This window comes from Notolepis coatsorum (genome assembly GCF_963971535.1).
Source record: "Notolepis coatsorum genome assembly, chromosome: 2".
In the NCBI taxonomy this organism is placed as follows: Eukaryota; Metazoa; Chordata; class Actinopteri; order Aulopiformes; family Paralepididae; genus Notolepis; species Notolepis coatsorum.
The window spans coordinates 177,615,577-177,637,102 of NC_140166.1; the positions used below are offsets into that span (position 1 = coordinate 177,615,577).

The window sequence follows — 21,526 nt, forward strand, 5'->3', positions numbered from 1 at the left end:
AGCTCTGAGCAGGCCTGCACTGCAGTAATGACTGCAGTAATTATTCGTGAAGAAAACTTCACAGGTGTGACCCAATGTTATATAAATAATAAATAACAGCCAATCGAAATAGGCTATTAACTTCGTCTAAGCACAGTCTGTGCAGTTAAACTCTCGCCATTGAATGGAGGATTGAATGATTGACAGCCCTTGCCATCCAATACATGGAGGTTGAATATGATTGGCAGCCTTGCAAATCCAATCAGAGATTGCTGCATTGCAAAGTCAAAACGGGTCCATCTGCAGGGTAGGTTTAGCTCTGGCCAATCTCAAGTTTCTCAAGTTTCTTTATTAGTTGTCATACAGAAGTACAGAATACTTTTATACAAAATGTAACTGAAATAAGCATTTTGTATAAAAGTATTCTGTACTTCTGTATGACAACTAATAAAGAAACTTGAGAAACTTGAGATTGGCCAGAGCTAAACCTAACCTCCGACCCTGCAGATGGACCCATTTTGACTGTTTGAAAGAGCAAGGAAGTAGTTTAGTTGTTGTTTAGTAGAAGTAAGCTGTACAGCTATAACAAGTAAAGTCAGGCTAAATTAAACTTTGCGCCAACATTAGGACCGAAGTATAAACCAGCAACTGAGCAACATGAAGAAGTGGATCAGAAAAAACGTTGTGGATGAAAAAGTAAGTAGGCTAGTGTTTGTAAAAGCTTGTATGCTAACAGTAGCTAGCCATCTTAGCCTACATCACAATGATAATCACCAAGCTAACTTACTGTACACACTGTAGGGCTGGGCAATTAATCAAAACAGAATCGCGATATCGATTCATAGACCTATGCAATCTCATTTCTAAGTTATGACTATTTTTTTTTTATTAAACTTTTTTTTTTTTTTTTTTTTACTTTTTAAATTATTTTATCTGGGTTGAACATGATTTGTGTAACTCCCTCTGGTGTTGTGGTCGTGGTATTCACTGACCTTTGGGAAGTATTCCGACATGCACATGGGTATCTTAGTGGTGTAGTGTATCCTGTAGACCAGGCCCATTGCAAGTTGCTGTACTCTGTCGTCTACTCTCTAAGCCATCCTAGGTTGTCAAAGTGGGCAGGGGTGAGGTGGGTTTTAGGAGTAAGGTCAAGCAGTAGTCTGACCAGTTTGTTTTGTGATGTTTGTAATCTTGTTTTTAGTGCCTTTGAGGTGCTTTGGTACCATGAGGTGCAAGCATAGTCGTAGTACCCTTGAATGAGTGCTCCTGTTAGAGTCTTCAAGGTATTCTTGTTTACCAGAGAGGAGATCCGGTACAGGAATCTAGTTTGTTGGTTGACTTAGTTTTATTACATTGGATCCCATTTTGTCACAGGAATGATTTGCCTCTATAGGATGGAACCCAGGTAGGGAATTTCATCTTTCCTTTTAAGATAAGATAAGATATTCCTTTATTGATCCCCTTGGGGAAATTCAGGCATCATAGCAGCATGGGGGAAGGGGGGGGGGGGGGTACAGGTAGTGAAAACAACACAAGCAGTGTAAACAAATAGGTCAATATAATTTACTATCTAACTAACTGAAATATATTTTCACAGTGTCACATAAGGTGCAGTATGCATAAGGTAGTGTTATAATTTACTATCTAACTAACTGAAATATACATTATTCATTATTCACAGTATCACAGTATCCACATAAGGTGCAGTATGCCTAAGGTAGTGTAAGTTGTCCTCCTTGGGTTCCTATAAGTCCCAGGTCGATGTCTGGCAGCAGTTGCTGCCCACTGTTGTGGAGCCTGATGGCCACTGGTATGAAGGACTGTCCGAGGCGGTTAGTTGAGTGTCGGGGGGGTATGAGTCTGTGGCTTCCTTGTCACCTTCACCTAATATGTTTTGATCTGGTCAGGTGCGCTGTCACCTAAAATGTTTTGATCTGATCAGGTGCGCTGTCACCTAAAATGTTTTGATCTGATCAGGTGCGCTGTCACTTAATATGTTTTGATCTGGTCAGGTGGGCTGTCACCTAATATGATTTCATCTGGTCAGGTGCGCTGTCGCCTAATATGATTTCATCTGGTCAGGTGCGCTGTCACCTAATGTTAATATGTTTTCATCTGTGTCCACTGACCACTGACACACAGTGGGGGATGTTTTAAAAATATAATTTAATATATAATATAATATAATAATTTGTGCTTCACCTAAAAATTTTGTCAGCAGCCTCCACTGATGCACGTGCTTCTGCTCACAAAAGCATGGTTGCACCTTGTGTAACCCCGTCCCATGAGCAACGCATCCCTGCATATCCACCAAGTCTTGTAGTCTCCACACAGTCAACAGCACATAATATGTTCTACAATGTATCGTGTACTGCATATACGGGTAAAATGCCCACATGGAGTACAGCCTGTTCAATTGGGGGCAGTCAGTCAGACAATCTGTTACATATAAATTCACTATGTACTTTATGTAAAAGGCATATTATACATACAAACTGTTAAACTGTTAAACTCAATTGAAGAATTGTAGTAAATATTGGCCTGAACTCTGTGAACATGTCAAAGGGCAGTGTACTAGTGCTCCCTCAATTTCCCAGAGGGGATCAAGACAGTAATATCTTATTTTATCTTATCTTATCTTATCTTATCTTATCTTATCTTATCTTATCTTATCTTATCTTATCTTATCTTATCTTATCTTATCCTATATCCACAACAAGTCTTAGAACTCCCCACAGCAGCACGATACATGACGACACATCCAATTAAAACTCGGTCCGTACTGTAATGATGACACAATGACTCAGAATCAGAACTAGGACATGGGGTGACATTACTGTAGAGGTTTCCCCAGCCGGTGATGTAGCACGGCGCCCCGTGGGGGAGGATCACGTCGGCCTCTGGGAGACAAGCCACGCCCACGTTGTCATTCATGATGGGACTCTTGTCCAGTTTCAGCAGTGTCAGGTCATTCCTGTGAGAAAACCGCTGTTCAGCTTTTAACCTGTCGGGTGACGTTAGCGGCGGCCACTTAGAGGAGTATTAAAGTACCTTTTGACTCTCGATTTCTGTGTACTGATGCTGCTGAATGCTGATTAAAGCCCTCCAAGGTAAATCCCCTGTGTACATTTTTAATTTACTGCGCCCCTACTCCCCCAGTCATGCACTTAGGTCCTCCCGGCCACTGCCACCAAAATCTCCTGGTTGTCCCACGGACCCGGTTAATAACAAAAGGTGACCGGTCCTTCCAATTTCCACCCTCCCCCTTTCTATGCATTCACTTGACTCCCTATCCACTTTTAAGGAACAGTTGAAAACGTTTTTATTCAGACAGGCTTTTAATTAATTCCTGGTTGTATACGTTGTTTATTTATTTATAATTGTTGTTTTGTTTTTAGGACTGACATTTATGTTGCACTCATATTTAGTTATTTAATTGTAATTATGCCTATGCTTACGATGTGTCAGAATTGTTTTATGTGTAGTGCGTTCATCTCTATGTTGCTATGTTTTACTTCTGTGAAGCACTTTGTGATTTTATCTGTGAAAGGTGCTATACAAATAAAGTTTACTTACTTACTTACTTACTTACTTACTTACTTACTTACTTACTTACTTACTTACTTACTTACTTACTTACTTACTTACTTACTTACTTACTTACTTACTTACTTACTTACTTACTGATACAGCCTGTATCAGTATTCAGTATAGTGCTGTCCCGTGCTGTGTCCACCCAAATCAAACAAACAAGGCTTCGCCCGGGAAGCTCTTCATCATCACCTGGATCCCCAGTGGCACATTCACTGATAGATGGGTCTATACTGTATATACGGGTTCCCTGGATCATATCCTGCAGCCTGATGAACCCTCCTGGGCCAAACGTTGTTTGTTTGATTTGAGGGCGAATAAATCACGGGACAGCAGTACTGTGTGAAGACATTACAGTACCTTTACATACAGTATATACAACACAGACTCATCAGAAAACGTAAATAAAGTACTAATTGACCACAGGAAAAAGGTACATAATGTACCTTATGTTATAGCCATGAGTAATATATTTACGTGTTCTATAAGTCATATATTTACGTTTTGTATCGGCAATAATTCAAAAGGTGAGTGCTCTCACCACTAACCCACTTGGCCACCCTGATACATACACAGAAATAGTATCATTATGGTTAGAGTTAAGGTTTGTTTTAACCTTTGCTTAACGGTTATGGTTAAGATAAAAAGTTAGGGTTTGGCGGTTATGTTATAGTTTAAGGTAACAGTGTGGTTAAGGTTAGGGTTAAGGCATGCAGTATCTGTCTCTAATCCTTTCAATCTCACCATTGTTACACTCTATCGCCCTCCAGGTCCCCTTGAGTACTTCACAGATGAGCTGGACATGCTTCTAAGCTCCTTACCGGAAGATGGTACCCCTCTCCTTCTATTGGGCGACTTCAACCTGCCTGACTCATCTCAGTCGGTCCCAGTGGTCTCCCTCCTACAACAATTTGACCTGACTCCCACTGCCATGCCTCCCACCCACAAAGCAGGCAACTCCTTGGATCTCATATTTTCCCATAACTCCAGCATCATTAACACCACGGTAACTCCCCTACATGTATCTGACCATTCCTTCATATCCTTCTCACTAACTCTCATGCTCAACCGAAAGGTCTTCACCCCAACTCAAACCGTCTCACTCAGACGCAACCTGCCCTCCCTATCCCCCTCCACCCTCTCCTCTGACATAATATCCGCTCTACCTTTGAGTGACACCTTCTCTGCTCTCCCCACAGAGATGGCAACCTCCACCCTCCTCTCAGCCCTTGCAACCTCCTTCGACAAGCTCTGTCCCCTCGTTGAGAAACCTGCCCGCCATTCCCCACCCAGTCCATGGCTGACGGATGCAGTGAGAGAACAAAGACAGGTCCTGAGAGCGGCTGAGAGGAAGTATAGAAAGTCACGCCTCACTGCTGACATCGACACATATCACAACCTCTTGTTAACATTCTCCAAAACCATTACTAATGCCAAAGCTTCTTTATTTCACCATAGGATCGAGGCCTCTGCCAAGAATCTTTGCAAACTGCATGCTACCATGTCCTCCCTCCTCACTCCCCCCCACCCCTCCTCCCTCATCTTTTTCTGCCGAAGACTTTGCGATCTTCTTTGAGGAAAAAGTAGAGAACATCCGCAGCTCCTTCTCCCAACCCCCACCCATTCCAAACACTGAATCGAGAACCTCATCCTTCACTCTGTCATCTTTCTCTTCCATTACAGAAGCCGAGACCCTGACACTGGTAACGTCGAACTGTCCGACTACATGCCAGCTGGACCGGCTACCCTCCCCACTCCTCCAGACCATAGCACCGGACATCCTCCCATTCCTAACTGCAACCATCAACTCCTCACTCAACTCAGGGGTGGTCCCCACCTCCCTAAAACAAGCCAGAGTCACGCCCCTCATAAAAAAACCAACCCTGAACCCCACCGTCATAGGCAACTATCGTCCTGTCTCTCTTCTCTCCTTCCTTTCTAAAACACTTGAACGTGCTGTATCCAACCAACTTACTGCTTATCTCTTACAGAATGACCTCCTAGACCCCAATCAGTCTGGCTTCCGGACTGGCCACTCCACAGAAACGGCCCTCATTGCGGTCACAGAGGCACTTCACTTAGCAAAAGCGAAAGGCCTCTCCTCTATCCTGATTCTCCTAGATCTATCTGCAGCCTTCGACACAGTCAACCATCAGATCCTCCTCGCGGCCCTCGCAGGAATGGGAGTGGCTGGATCTGCGCTGACATGGCTGAAATCATACCTCAACGACCGCTCCTACCAAGTGTCATGGAGAGGGACTCTGTCTGCCACCCGCCCCCTGCGGACGGGTGTCCCCCAGGGCTCGGTCCTAGGACCCCTTCTCTTCTCCCTCTACACTAAATCACTGGGTAACATTATCACGTCTCATGGCTTCTCATATCATTGTTATGCCGATGATACTCAACTCTTCCTCTCCTTCCCTCCCTCAGATATCCACGTCTCTGAGCGGATCTCGGCCTGTCTGTCCGACATCTCCGCCTGGATGACGACCAACCACCTCAAACTGAACCTAAGCAAAACAGAATTGCTCCACCTGCCGGCCAAATCCTCCCCCCTGACCGACCTCTCCATCACAGTCGAGAATGCAGCTGTGACCGCGTCCCCGACCGCCAAGAACCTTGGTGTTGTCCTCGACGACCAGTTGAACTTCTCTGCTCACATCGCAGTGACAACCAGAACCTGCAGATTCCTCCTGAGCAACGTCAGAAGGATACGCCCCTTCCTGACAAAAGAAGCCACCCAACTCCTCGTCCAATCAACAGTCATCTCCCGCCTCGACTACTGCAACGCACTGCTACCTGGCCTCCCGGCCACTGCCACCAAGCCTCTTCAACTCATTCAAAACGCAGCGGCCCGCCTGATCTCAAACCTACCGAAGTCGGCCCATGTCACCCCACTTCTTAGGGACCTGCACTGGCTCCCCATTGCTGCACGTATCTGCTTCAAGGCCCTCGACCTAGCATACCGTGCGGCAAAGGGAACCGCTCCCGCCTACCTCCGGTCAATGGTCTCTAACTACACACCCTCAAGACCCCTACGCTCTGCATCTTCTGGCTGCCTCAGACCTACTCCTATCCAAGCTCCCGGAGGGTCATCAAAGAGAAGCCGCCTATTCTCAGTCCTTGCCCCACAATGGTCGAATTAACTACCCATCCCAGTTAGGACAGCCGAATCCCGTCCAATCTTTCGCCGTCGACTAAAGACTCACTTCTTCAACCATTATCTGAAATGATAATAATTTAAAAAAAAAATTAAAAAAAAAACTACACTGTAACACGCAACACTTTGATGAACATTTTTACTCAGCTGATAGAGTTGTACCCTTCTTGCTAACTTGTCGTACAGAACTTGTAAGTCGCTTTGGATAAAAGCGTCAGCTAAATTACTAAATGTAAATGTAAATGTAAGTGCCCTGGGTTTGCTCCCCAGCAGGGGAACAATTATTTTCTGAAGACGTAAACATTTAAAAAAAAATTGAATATGTAATATATGTACTTATTTATAATATGCACACATTGTACATTACATACAATATGTAAATATGGCTATAACATAATCTACAATATGTACCTTTTCCCCTGTGGTTGATTAGTACTTTATTTACATATTTTAAGCAAGATGGCCTGCAACACTTACCCGTGATCCACATGTTCAATGTCCCACTCGGGGTGGGCAATAATGCGAAGCACGTCTCTGATCTGTTCAGTCCCCTCTGGTAGAGCCATGCTGTGTTCTCCCAGCAACACGCGGTAGATATCTCCAGGCCTGGAAACCAAATGGTTGTCATTCTCTATCCATCCAATATGTATTACATACTAATTTTGCCTTACATCCCCTGATGTGAGCTCCTGTGGACCATAGCTCAATGATGAGTAGAGCATGGCGCCAACACTGCCAGGGTTAGGAGTTTGATTCCCACTGGGGCCACCCTTGCTAGACAATGAATGCACTCAATATTACTTTAACACTTTCAGTGCCCACCACGTGATAACACGTGTTATCAGCCCAATGCCTGAATGCCCACCACGACAATTATCGGTTTATTTTTTTATTAGCAATCTGAATTCATATTTCATCAACCGAGTCTCCCGTTGGTAAACCAGCCCCATCAGGAGCTCAGATGTGAAAAAGCGCCCCCTATCGTCTCCCAGATGGTAATGCACCCTTTTGGAATGGACTCAATGAAAATGGATGAGAAAAGAAAAATCCGGAATCCACATTTTACTTCTCAGGCATGTAACCCGAGCCGATCGGATTCATTGTGGACCCTCAGAACAGCGTGGAATACATAATACAGTATGTAGCGTTGGATCAATAAAAGCGATTGATTTTTGGAATGGCGATCAGGAATTGGAATGATCTTTTTGGTGAACATCTGATCTGAGGTAAGGAATATATTTTACAAGTCTTGGGATAATCAGAGTTGTATTCGCTGAGATCTCAGCGTTTGCCCTATGTGTGATCTGTCTGTGTGTGCGCGATCGCTTTGAGGAAATCAGAGAATCGATTTTTCAGATCGCCTATATAGCGTGCATACGTACACATATACTATCGATAATCTAGCGTTTATTTGAAAACGATTCATAAATAGGCCGAAACATGACAACGTTTTTGTGTATTCTAGAATATTCCAGAAAAGGGAGATTATCATGGAATATTTATATTTTCCTTGAAAACGAGGGCTTTTCAAAATATTATAAAACGGAAATGAACCGATAAAAAAACAATCCGCTTCGACAATGTTGATTGGAAAACGAGTCATTGATAAGTGACGGGCAGATTAGACACATAATTTAAAACATAGATTAGGCGTTATTAACGCTAACATTGAAGTGGATGGTGGGCATTCAAGCACTAAATCGTGCGCCCCCTGCTGGCACTGAAAGTGTTAAGGAGCTTTGGATAAAAGCATCAACCAAATGGCTCATGTATCTCTACCTACATATTGGGTGAGGTTATATTTAACCGACCCATATCACTTGCTCCAGGGGTGGAAGGTAACTTAGTAGTATTTACTCAAGACCTGTACTTGTGTATTTTGACTTGAAAACTCCAGTTTGTGAGCATGCACCACTCACAGGTTTGTACTTCTGTTCCACCACTGAATATTTCAAGCCTGCCAAATGTTAATGGGGGTAATCAGACCCAGCGTAAGTAGACCACTAATGTCTCTTACATAACCCTGAGAGGTAAATGCATCAAACTGTGAACACTCTCACTCATACAAGAGTGCCATATAGAATGTGGACTTTTGATACTTACAACATTTAAATGTCTTATTATATCTCAACAGTAATTGATAGTTCTCCAAAAAATAAGACGTTTTACCCCAATATTTTGCCTGCTGCTAACAGGCTAATAGCTACTTAGCGGGTGTGACTTTGGAGGCATCCTGATGCGTTCTGCCCAAAATCAACGGCCACCTATTGCTCCTTTAACTGTATTCTGTAATCTGACTACTCTCTCTCTCTTTGTCTTCAGTCTGATCAGTGCTATAACAACAACCAACCCTGAACCTTCAGTAAACCACTGTGCTGACTGTACAGTGACATTGTCAGTATCTGTGAATGTCAGTCACCAGATGCAGTGGCCAGCGGTCAGGACCCAGCGGGCGGCGATGAGAGTTCCGCCGCAGGTGTGATGCCAGCGGCTGCCATGCTTCACTTGCAGAGAAATCTTGAGAGTGAAAAATAATCAAATTCAATGATTATTTCAATCAATAATCAATTTGTTATTAATTATTGAGAAAAGAAAAGGGTTTGACATTGAAAGAGACCTTTTACCTGCCAAGGCCAGCTGTGGGGGCTAGCGTCTTCTCCATTCACCACCCTATTGGTGTTGGGCTCAACGGTGGGGCTACCACATCCCCAAGCTGAAGAACACATAGAAAAACAACTTAGCACGATTCTGTCCGTGACACAATAAACTAGATCCTGTTGTCTACCACTCAGGGCCGGACTTAGTACATTTGATGCCCTAGGCAAGCTTCACCCCTAGCGCCCCGGATGGCTTTTGCATCTTCATAGTTCTCTATAGTCTTTCCTCGATGCTCGCCTCGACACATACTCCACCGTTCCCATCAATGAGCCGGCATGTTCTCACAACTTTACCTCTTCCAGACCGACCGTCAGCATTAAAAAATGTTGGCACAATTTTCCCTTATGTTAGATTCTTCTTTTTAAATGTCAAAATATTGGTTGCAGAATGCAGATATAGAAAGGGGCGCAAAAAATGAATATTATTAAAAAAAAATACATATTAATATATATATATATACTGTGGAATATACAGGGGGTATGTATGGTTGTAACTGACTGTAATTGCTCTCTACTGCCCTCATGACTGCATGTATATCTGTGTCCACTGGAGGGCGCTGTAGGCGAAGCGTCTACTGTCTACACCAGGTTGGGACTATATAAACCTTGGTTCCCTCCTACTGTTCCTTCTTCTCACTTCTACCCGTCCCGGAGAGGAGATCATATGTGCTGCTGACAAAGACAAAGAGTGCCGAAAGAAACGAGACCAGAGCGCCCGATAAGCACATGGGCAAGATGTCGGCCAGAGACGAGGCGGCGCACATGGATAAGATGGCGGCGACGGACGAGACCGCGACTACAAACAAGATGGCGGCGATGGACGAGATTGCGGCCGCGGCCAAGATGGCGACTGTGGACGAGATGGCGACTACAGACAAGATGGCGGCAACAGAGATTATGTGCCAGAATGCACAAATTCGGATCAGTGTGCTATACTTACCAGCAGGACAGAGGCAAGCTTGAGTCCAGAATGAAAAGGGTTCTTTGTAGGACACGACAGAGGGAGCCCAGCACTCCTAGTCTACTATCCCGGTAAAGGGAAAGTGCAAAAGCACAGACTAGTGAAATTTGTCACCAAGACAACGTGCGAAATCGAGACACAGACAGAGGAGCCATGGCTGGACTCCGGGGTAAGGTATGGGGGAACAGAGACACCCCGCCTAGCGTACTGAGCACAGGCGTGCAAGCAGACAGCCAGCCACCCCCAGAGGGCAATGACGAGGAGCACCCGAGGGTGACGTCAAGTGCCCCAAGCAGTGGGAGGTATCCCTCAAGGGAACACAAACCCCCAAAATATCTGATAGATTATGCCCGGAGAGGGAGTGACGAGGATGACAGTACAATCGCCGATATTGACTACTGCTACAGAGTGGTGTGTGGCGTGCCTCAGTCCTTTAAGGAAGCCATAGTGTCCCCAGAGTCGAGTAAGTGGGAGAGAGCGATGGACGAGGAGATGAGGTCCTTAGAGGACAACCACACTTTTACTCTCACACGATTGCCAGAGGGCAGACAGACAGTGGGAGGAAAATGGGTGTACTCAATCAAGGAAGGGATCGAAGGCCACGAAAAGTACAAAGCGAGAGTTTCAGCCAGAGGGAGGGGATAGACTATGGTGAAACATTTTCCCCCACCGCCAACCTGACCAGTGTAAGGGTAGTGGTTCAGAAAGCAGCTGAGGACAATCTGATTCTACATCAGATGGATGTGAAGACAGCCTATCTGCACGCACCCATAGATAGGGAGATATATATGGAACAACCTGAAGGTTATGAAAAGAAAGGGGAAAAGCTAGTGTGCAGGCTAGAAAAATCCATTTACGGCCTGAAACAGTCTGGGCGAAATTGGAACGAGATGCTCCACACATGCCTCATCAAGGATCACTTCCTACAGAATCCAGTAGACCCCTGTGTTTACTCAAGGGAGTCAAAAGAGTCAGGGATAGTGTGCGGGAGCTTAGAGGACTGTATATAATTTTCACCTTAGGGGGTGTGGTATGATGCCTTAACTCTTAAACTAATTGTACCAAATACACAACTGAGTGAATAAGAGCGAGGAAACTGTTTGAACCATAATGCCATTTATATAAGCAAAAAAGGGGAAAAAAGATACATTCACTTTACACAATGCCTAATTAAATACTATTACTAAATTTAGATGGGCGCCCAAATAGTTCTATTAAAGTGTTCTGGCCAAACGTTGCCGCGGTTACCACTGTGTCAGAGGAACAATTCCCTCTGCAGTATGAGAGAGGTGAAGAGAGTTAATAATCCTGGGGGGTGAGAAAGAACCCGGATGGGTTCTGTAACGAGGAGTAGTAGACCGCTGCGTGGTGATGAGGGCGGGAAGACGCTGCCCGGTCCGATAGGCGCCACCAGTCTGCTCCTGCAGACCAGATGCTCCGCTGTGGTGGATCCGAGTGTGTCGCTCCGCTCCGTGGTGCTGCACGGCGCATGCCGACAGCTGCTGCAGACACGCTGGTCCCCTCTGTACCACAGGCTACTGCTAGTGGCTACTACATAGGACTAGTTGTGTCCTTTTACAGCGTCCCTTCGACACAGACCCTATCTAAATGTCCTCTGGTCTGTGCTATATATCGACTGATATGTCCAGTATAGAGCAGCTATCAAAGCATGAGCTGAAGCTACTTTAGGTATTAGCACCGAGCTAGCTAGCTTCGGCTAACTGTTAACGATAAATGGGGAATACTATAGTCCGCTGTAATGTGCTAATCCCAGACGTTTACTAAACATCGAATTAGCTGGTTACTAAAAACTCACTCTCTCTTGGTGGTATGATGTCCGCTTGGTAAGCAACTTTACATCCTTGGTCACCGTCAAACTATAACTTTACGAGAGCAACGCTGGAAGCACGTCTGTTCTCTGGCATGTCCTGGCAAGTTCAAAGTCAATACCGCAGGCTAGAGGAAGTGACGCACTTACGAGGGAACACTACCACCTCTGGCCCACTAGATGGCAGCACCGTCATATAACCTGAGATGCCAGCAGTAGGCAGACAGTGTAACATTATGTGGTAAATAAATAACTTAACTCACACATATTAAACAGGTTGGTGAACTTAAAAGGGGATTATCTTAGGTCTAATTTTACCTAATTGCAGACCCTTCAGCACAGATAGTGATAATCGTCATTTGGTGGATGATTTGATCATCGCAGCAGACAACACCAGGAACCTAGATCAGGTGAAAGGTATGCTCTCCACCAGATTCAAAATGAAAGACATTGGCAGGTTAAAGCATTTCCTAGGTATGGACTTTGAGCAGTCAGAAAATTGTGTAACAGTATCCCAGAAGAGATATGTGGAAAAGATCCTGAAACGTTTTGACATGCAGGAATGTAGAACAAGGGAAACAATGTAAAAATGTACAGGGAAGCCGTGGGTAGCCTCATCTACTTAACAACATGTACCCGCCCTGACCTGTGTTTTGTAGTGAGTAAGCTGTCACAGCATTTCGCTGATCCCACAGAGGAACACTGGATCACAGTAAAACATGTTTTTCGTTATCTAAAAGGTACAGTAGATAAACTACTTTGTTTCAGAAAGAGCAGCGAAGGCCTAGGGCTTAAAGCCTACAGTGATGCAGATTGGGCTGCTGACACCACAGATAGAAGGAGTACAACTGGATACTGTGTTAGTTTACACACAAACAGCTCACTGGTTTCATGGAAAACAAAGAAGCAGCCCACAGTAGCACTGTCAACTTGTGAAGCTGAGTACATGGCTCTGGCCATGACGATACAGGAGTGTATTTACCTAGAACAACTGCTTGGAGGGATGGATAACGATAGGTTATGTATATAACCTAGTTATATTAGTATTGGCTCAGCGTCCCGCTCTAGCCTTATGAGATACCCCTTATCTCCTAGTACCTACTGTACACCAATACGAACAACTTAATGCACCCATACCTGATCGGGCCCCGCCCCTATGGAGGCGTAGCCTATATAACCATGACTATGGTCACCAAACACTCTTTCTCGCCAAATCTCGTTCCAGCAAAAGATCCCTCAAAAGGGACCTCAGGGCCGCGTAGAGCGGGACGCTCAGCCAATACTAATATAAATAGGTCATATACATAACCTATCGTTATATCTCGTATAACGATATCTCGTTATATCTCGCGTCCCGCTCTAGCCTTATGAGATATGGGTTAGAGCGGACGCGAGACCCGACAGATGTACCCCCTGAGGACCCGTAAGCCCACATCAAGGGGTGCGGGGAGCCCTGTCACCCCATCCTTCCTAATGAAGGGGGGGCGCAGTCAACTCCACCTGAATGCGAACAAGAGGGAACTAGAACCCCTTAAACACACCGCACAGGTGGAACCACGTGTGACTCAACACACTGTGGCCCATACCCACACACTCCTGCTACCCTACCAAAGGACGGGAAGCAGGAAAGGCCACAGACCCCAGAACCGCCTGGGAGACAGAACCCCCGGTCATGTCCATGAGGTAAAACCTTACAAATGTCCTCCACCGAGGCCCCACCCAGGAGAGCGGCAGAGGCAGCCACCCCACGAGTGGAGTGCGCCCTGACGCCCCCAGGGGGATCCTGCCCAGCCAACGTGTAGCAGAGGGCAATGCCCTCGCACAACCAATGGGACAGGCGTTGTTCGATAGTGCCTTACCGGCATGAGAACCACCGTGACAGACAAAAAGCCGAACGGTGACCCCGAGGTCCTGAGTACGGCTGAGGCAATTCCCAAAGCATGGACCGGACATGACAGGTGAAGGCCCGCATCTAACTCACCACGTGAGGAGGCGGATGAAACGCCTGAACCACAATATCCCTGGAGCGGAAGAACTCCGGATATTTACAGGCACGAAGGCAGGATTAGGCCGCAGAGTGGCACCGCAATCGGAACGAAAGACAGGCACTCTGGTCGTACCGAGAGAGCACAAGCACACCCACGCGTCAGGGGAGGTGACGGCCAGCAAGAACGCGGTCTTGAACGACAGCTGTTCCAACAGCGCCTGCTCGAGCGGCTCAAACGGGGCCAAGGACAACCGACGAGGACCAGTTGAAGATCCCAAGTCGGAGCCCAGGAGCGTTGCACCGGCTTAACGCGTCGAGCGCCAAGCAGGAAACGCTTCACAAGAGGGTGGCTGAACAAGACATCCCCTCAAACCCCTCATGATAGGAGGATATAGCTGCTGCATATACCCTCACCGTCGAAGCCGACAGTCTATCAAGGAGAGACTGGAGGTAACTAAGGACAGCATCCAGGGGACAGGAGACTGAGTCCCGGCCCCCCGCCTTACACCACACTTGGAACATACGTCATCTGCCCGCGTAAGCGCGACAGTGGAGGGAGCATGCGCATTCCGGATGGTAACACCATCAGGATCAAGAACCTGCGCCCCTCAACGTACCCGTCCCAACAACTGACCTAACAGATGTATGGGGAAGAATCCCAGGCGGCACGGCATCGGTCCCAGACCTGCCTGGCTATGTCCGGACGTAATCCCCACCCGTCAGGATGAGGACCGCCCCGCGACAGTACACCTGTACCCACATTCTCCCTGCCGGGGATGTGGGGAGCCCTCAGGCCGCGCAGATGGAGGACGCCCATAGCCAGCCGGCCGCCGCCTGGTGCAGAAGGGGGGGAGCGTACCCCTCCCTGTCTGTCGATACACGACACTGACGTCGTATCGTCCGTCCTGATCAACACCATTTGTGGACCAGAAGGACCGCTTTCAACACCAACACATTGAACGTAGCGCAGACCGGGCAGCATGGTTTGCCAGCTGTCCCCTACTGCGTTGGCCCGACGCGTCACCAGCGAGGGAGGCGTCGGTGAAAACACGCTCTGAGAGGGATGCCCATAGCCCTCCAACCGTTGACTGGGAAGAGGAGTACTCTACTTCCAGTCTACAGCAACCCCAGGCTGGTAGAGACCTGCCTGGTACGAGACCTGACGATCCACCTTGACCGCGAAGGACCAGAACGTCGTCAGTGCAGAACACTCCGTAACCCCTGACGACGCAGAGGCCCCAGTGCGGCCTCCACGCACTTGGTGAAGATGCGGGGAGCCAGAGAAAACCGAACGGCAGCCTCTGGTACTCATACGCTAACCCTGCAAAGGAAGCGTAGGTAAGCCCTAGGATGGAAGATCGGAGATGCGCTTACGCATCCTACAGGTCTATGGAGGAGAACCAGACCCCCACCTGACAGTGTTCAACAGGTAGGAGACGATCCAAAAAATGCTGAACCTTCCCATGGAACAGGTCCAGCCTGGGTCTGACACCCCCCCCTCCCGATTTCTCAGGCAGAGAACACCGGGAGGAGAACGCCACGACGATGGCTTGCTTCGTCCACAGAGATTGGATTTTGTTGACCAGAGCTGTCACTGCTGGAGACCCTGACAATAGGGTCTGTACCAAACCTGAAAATGGGTGGGGTTGTGTAAACACAAGTCCCCGCCTCAGCGTTCTCTCCATCCACCTCGACATATGGTACTGCCGTAGTCATATGTGATGACACTCCCAACGCACCCGCCGCCATGTGGCGCAGGTCCGCCAGGAACTGTAGATAGTTGGCCCGGTCCCCCCGCTGTGCGTAGCCAACCCTGGAACCGTGCGAGCAGAGCGTTCCGTGTCGGGACATCTGACCCTGACACCACCCACGAGGCAATCGCACCCAAGGGGGGACCCCGACAGAAAGGGCTGGTTTGATACGGGGGGCTTCCTAGGTGAAAAAAGCCCCCCCACTGAACACCCCTCCAGAACATGCTGAGGAGTTGTTCTGCAGCCGGACATGCAAGGTGTAAGGACCCCATGGGTTCCTACACACCGTAGCCCTGCAGTGATATTACTACCACCCCAAATCACGCGTGCCTGCGAGACCACTGCCAATGTTTCAGGAGTGGGAGGCACCAACATGATACCTGGCCTGGCGAAGGCGAGGCCGGGGAAGCCCGCACTGTGTGCCTCAAAAGGTTTCGAGCCCCCCTGCTGACAACACTTAAGTTGACAGACGTAACACCAGGCTCAACCAACACAGCTTATGGTGTGGGAGCCGCTTGACAGCACAACATTCTCACGGACAGTCCCAGGCTCAGCCATCAACTGGGTGTCAGCCCCTGTCCCCATGAGAAGCGAAAAGTGGGGCCGCCCGCGCTTCAACGAAGGCACGCGGCCCGCAGCCAAAGGAAACAATCAGAGCCCACTTTTTCCGCTGGTGTTGGGGAAGGGAGTGATCGGAGAGCGGGCTGCTCGCGGCAGGACGGTGACGGCTTGTTTGTTCAAGCCGAACCCATCCAACATGGCCAATCCCTCGGCCGCCAAGGCTGTCGGCCTTGTGGACACCTGTCGAATCAACGCCCAGGATACCTCCGGCGGGGGAAAACATGGCCGCCTGTCGAGGGCCTTGCAAACAGCAACCTCCACAGTGGTGTGCACCATGAAAGGGTTAATGAATAAAAGAACTAAACCACAAAATACTGTAGAATGAGAAAACCCATATACACAACGTTAAGGGGAGGCGGACCAGAGCGAACTAGTCCCGCCTTCATTCAAAATATTCACAACAGCACACCAGCCCTAGCTTAGCCCATTTACCAAAAAAGGTAAACAAAGCCCCCCCCGCACTACTCCCCCAGTATACCGATTGACCGTCAGTATGAAATGGTTGAGAGGAGAGAAAGCTTTAGCAAAGACAGACCTTCTCATAGCAGAGTGACAGAACGAAACAGTAGCCCACTACACTACTACAGCCTAGCGTGAGGCGATGTGGGACCCAGATCAACAACCGCCTGCGCACAGACACGCAACATGTTTACCATGTCGGCTGGACCCATAGCCCCACTACCCGACACCAATGTGGATAGGAACTAGCCAGCTGAGCCATAACCCGCCGTTAAGTCCCATCCTGCAGTAATATAGCTCTACTGCTACACCGCCGAGCTCACGCATCGGCCCCAGATGGGGACACCGTTCCACAGACCCCGCCGGAACACAAAGGCAACGTAACTGGCTAGGCTACCTAGCCACGGCCTACCCTGTTGTCAACCCATTTACCCGTAAAAAAGGTAAATAGGACTCAGCCAAACCCCCACAACAGCTACCGACTGACCTTCATTGATGAACCGGGCAAGAGGAGGGAGAAGTGACAACATCTCACGGCGGAGACATTAGAACAGCGTAGCAGTTAGCATGTCGCAGTAGTGTTAGCATGTAGCATTAGCGTTAGCATTAGCATAGCATTAGATGTTTAACAGCACGCCCAAGACCGTTTGGAAACCGTTCACTGCAGTGAAACGTTCACCAAACCATCCTGCCCCCGGCGCCAACACACAACATGGTTGTGTAACAAAACAAACCAGCATTACTAACACTAATACCCATGCCTGAAGACACAGGGCCTACCTGGGTACAAGCTGGCCCGACAGCCAATCTTGCACAGCTGAACCTTGGTCTGCTGCCATCAGACGAGGAAACATCAACATAGGCCCGTCGTGTCGCTGAAAACATGCTTCGAAGATGCCAGGGGCCAGCAACCTCCGGTAAGCTTTCAACATTACACAATTCCTCCAATATTTTTCATACTACTAGTTACATACGGTGCACGCAGCCGATACGATGGAACGAAAATAGAGGAAGAGTGTTTGGTGACCATAGTCATGGTTATATAGGCTACGCCTCCATAGGGGCGGGGCCCGATCAGGTATGGGTGCATTAAGTTGTTCGTATTGGTGTACAGTAGGTACTAGGAGATAAGGGGTATCTCATAAGGCTAGAGCGGGACGCGATAGCCATATACGAGATATAACTATGTATATAAGAAAACTGTTGTTTATGAGGACAACCAAGGTACTATTGCCATTGCGAGAAACCCTGTGTGCCGACAGAGGTATAAGCATATGGACATAAAGTACCATTTCATCAGATCTGTCATCAAAGAAGAAAGAATGACACTTTATTGTCCAACAGATGACATGGTAGCAGACGCTATGACGAAACCTGATTCCAAACTGAAATTGAAAAGATTAGCAGAGGTTATGTTTGGTGTGTAAATATTGAATGCCATACTCTTTTTGATGTTCTAAGACTGTGTTATTTCCTTTGTAAATCGTTTTGAAGAGTCCATACAGAATGTTAAGCAACCATAAGTGGGAGTGTTGAATATAGAGGGTGTATGTATGGTTATAACTGACTGTAATTGCTCTCTACTGCCCTCATGACTGCATGTATATCTGTGTCCACTGGAGGGCGCTGTAGGCGGAGCATCTACTGTCTACACCAGGTTGGGACTATATAAACCTTGGTTCCCTCCTACTGTTCCTTCTTGTCACTTCTACCCCTCCCGGAGAGGAGATCATATGTGCTGCTGTATTATGAGCAGGGCCGCCTCAGGGGGTGTGCGAGCAGTGCGGTCGCACAGGGCCTCGCGGGAAGGGGGGCCTCGCACAAATATATATATATTTTTTTTTCTTTTTTTGCAAGGCCCCCCTTCCCGCGAGGCCCTTTTTCATCACAGACCTAAAATCTAGTTTTGCTTATATGCTTATATATTTCACATTAGACACGTTTGTAGAATGTGTCTGACTTGTTCCTGGCTCTGCGGCTCTGCAGATACACTATTGGAGGCAGCTCTGAGGCTCTGCAGCAGAATTGGTTTCAATGAGGGGAGGGGTTACAGGTAAGGTAGCGTCTGACTATTTCGCGCGTGCAGCATTGGAGGTTATGCCAGCCAAGATGAAGAGGACATCGTTCGGCAGATGGACTGAAGATGAAAGTTGTTGCATGTTAGACAGTTCAGTCAGGCTAGCCATCCCGGCTAAAGGCAGGGACAGCTAGTTAGCTTTAGCTACGTTATAATATTGAGTGCTAACGTGTGGTTCAGTCGGGATAGCCATGATGATGTCGGCTAGTAGCTAGCTTAGCTAAAGGCTAACTAGCGTTAGCTAACCTAGAGAGAGCGCGTGCAGCATTGTTATGCCAAGATGAAGAGGACGGTCGTTCGGCAGATGAACTTCGTCAACTCCACGCGGTTGTCTCCATCCTCTTGGACGTTTGGTGAGTTTTTAATGCACTCTATTCTATTCCCGCCGTGGATATCTCTCTCTCTCTCTCTCTCGGGAGCCAAACGGGCCGGCTAGCTGTTGTAGTAGCTAACGGTGTGTGGCCTGGTGTCAGCACCTGGTGCGAGGGAGGTGAGCTTGGTGTTTCATTATGAGAATATCTCCATGCTCAAGTCGGCTATAGTCCGCGAGCGACTTGTTGCCGGCACCGCTATGGTAAACACCACTCTGTAGTGGGACGTGTATTGCCTTCTTTTTCCCTTCTCTCTTCGTATGAGAAGAGGAAAACACAGCGGCTGTCTGAAGTGTTGGCCTGTATTGCTTTTCTCACGTTGTACAGTTTTTCAGTGGTAGCCGCATAGCTTGCTTCTGCGTTAGCTAGTGGTTAGCGATAGCCGGGTTGAGCTAACTGTTAGCCAGTTAGCTGTTTAGCTACGACGTTAGCTGCTCGTTTTCGCTCTGCTGGGAACGTTAGCTTGATGCTATCAGTTAGCCTAGAGTTAGCTGTTAGCTTGTGCTACGACCATTGACATTAGCCGTGAGAATAGCAGGCCCTGGCACTCTGACTACGACATCATCTTTGACAGAAGATGTAGTCAGGCCTGCACCATGACAAGGCGCCGGCCATAGCTTCTTTTTGTCCCGCCAGCGAGAGGCCTTTCGTCAACGTGGAGACCTGTGTTGCAGCCTTTCGCCCTGCGTTCCTTGGTGCAGGTAAGATGTCCATTGGACATTATTACCCCACTCTTCCTTCCTTCCCCTCCCGAATGTTTTGTTAATAACAATGTTTTTTTCCAGGCAAAACACATGTTACTTCACAACATTTGGAGATACGACATGTGCTGTGTGTGAATTGTCTTGGTCGTTTGTGTAGCTTGGGTAGCGTTGGCCAAAGCTGTGTGTGGCCTGGTGTCAGTACCTGGCTACTCTATTTGCAGTTAGCCTATTTAGCTGATGTCGGCCATTGGCTCCTTGCTACTTTGTTTTCTCTGGTATAGACCCTCTTCTCTTTGGATTTAAGTGTTGATCTTTGTCCTTTTGGATCTATGTATATTCATGTTGCCTTTGTGAAGTTATCTTTTCCTTCTGTTTTGTTCTTCCATTAAAAGTTGAATATCCTTTAGGGGCTCATCTTTGCTTATCTCTCTCATACATGCTCTCTCTCTAACACACACACACACACAGACATGCTCTCTCTCTCTAACACACAAACGCACATGCTCTCTCTCTCTCTCTCTCTCTCTCTCTCTCTCTCTCTCTCTCTCTCTAACACACACAGACATGCTCTATATCTCTCTCTAACACACAAAATGACATGCTCTCTCTCTATATATTTCTCTCTCTTTCTAACACACATATACATGCTCTCTCTCTAACACACACACACAAACAGACATGCTCTCTCTCTATCTCTCTCTTTCTAACACACACAACTGTGCAGCGATAACACTGTATATTGACTTTTAAATCTCGCACAGGGCCTCGCATTTCTCCCAGGCGGCCCTGATTATGAGACTACATGATAAATAAACCGCTGCCAGCAGAGCAAGGCCAAAGAGAGAATACCATGCCTCTTGTATACATTATTGTCGCCCCATTGCCAAATCTGTTAACATATACACATATATTATTATTATATTTTTTTTAGCTGGGCTCAGTTTATGGCGCCCCCCTTTGGGAGGCGCTGTAGGCAACCGCCTATGTCGCCTATAGGAAGCTCCGCCCCTGCTACCACTGTATTAATAATCACAATGCCTGAAATCCATGTTATATTTGAGTGTTCAGACCCAGGCTTACCGTATGCTACCAGGAGCAGCAGTAGGACCAGTTGTTGCAGCATGATGCTCTTCCAGTCAGTCAGTACAGAACTACAATATACCGAAGCATTCTACTCTCTTATACCCCTTCGGTCTGTCTATCTGTTAACTCAAACACTGATTACCTCACTGGGAACCCGTTATCAGCAGCACCCACTGCCGAGATAAACTGGGAAGATCTTCTTGTTCCACAGATGCTCCCCTAACATGACCTGTGATCTCTACAATTTCTACCTTTAGGAGAGAGTGGTGCATGGCCACAAATACTGACTGAACTGTC

General features: G+C 47.4%; 1 protein-coding gene across 1 annotated transcript in view; it reads right to left on the minus strand.

Moving 5' to 3' along the window:
• LOC311223631 (chymotrypsin-like elastase family member 3B) overlaps positions 1-21,269 on the minus strand; it is a gene marked incomplete at both ends in the record, with an annotated part of 35,011 nt that extends 13,742 nt beyond the window's left edge. The window contains 5 exons of the mRNA XM_084308406.1: positions 2,817-2,953; positions 7,208-7,336; positions 9,150-9,247; positions 9,355-9,443; positions 21,227-21,269. Of these exons, the coding sequence (XP_084164532.1) occupies positions 2,817-2,953; positions 7,208-7,336; positions 9,150-9,247; positions 9,355-9,443; positions 21,227-21,269 (496 nt within the window). The remainder of the gene's footprint in view (positions 1-2,816; positions 2,954-7,207; positions 7,337-9,149; positions 9,248-9,354; positions 9,444-21,226) is intronic.
• Positions 21,270-21,526: the final 257 nt, after the last annotated feature.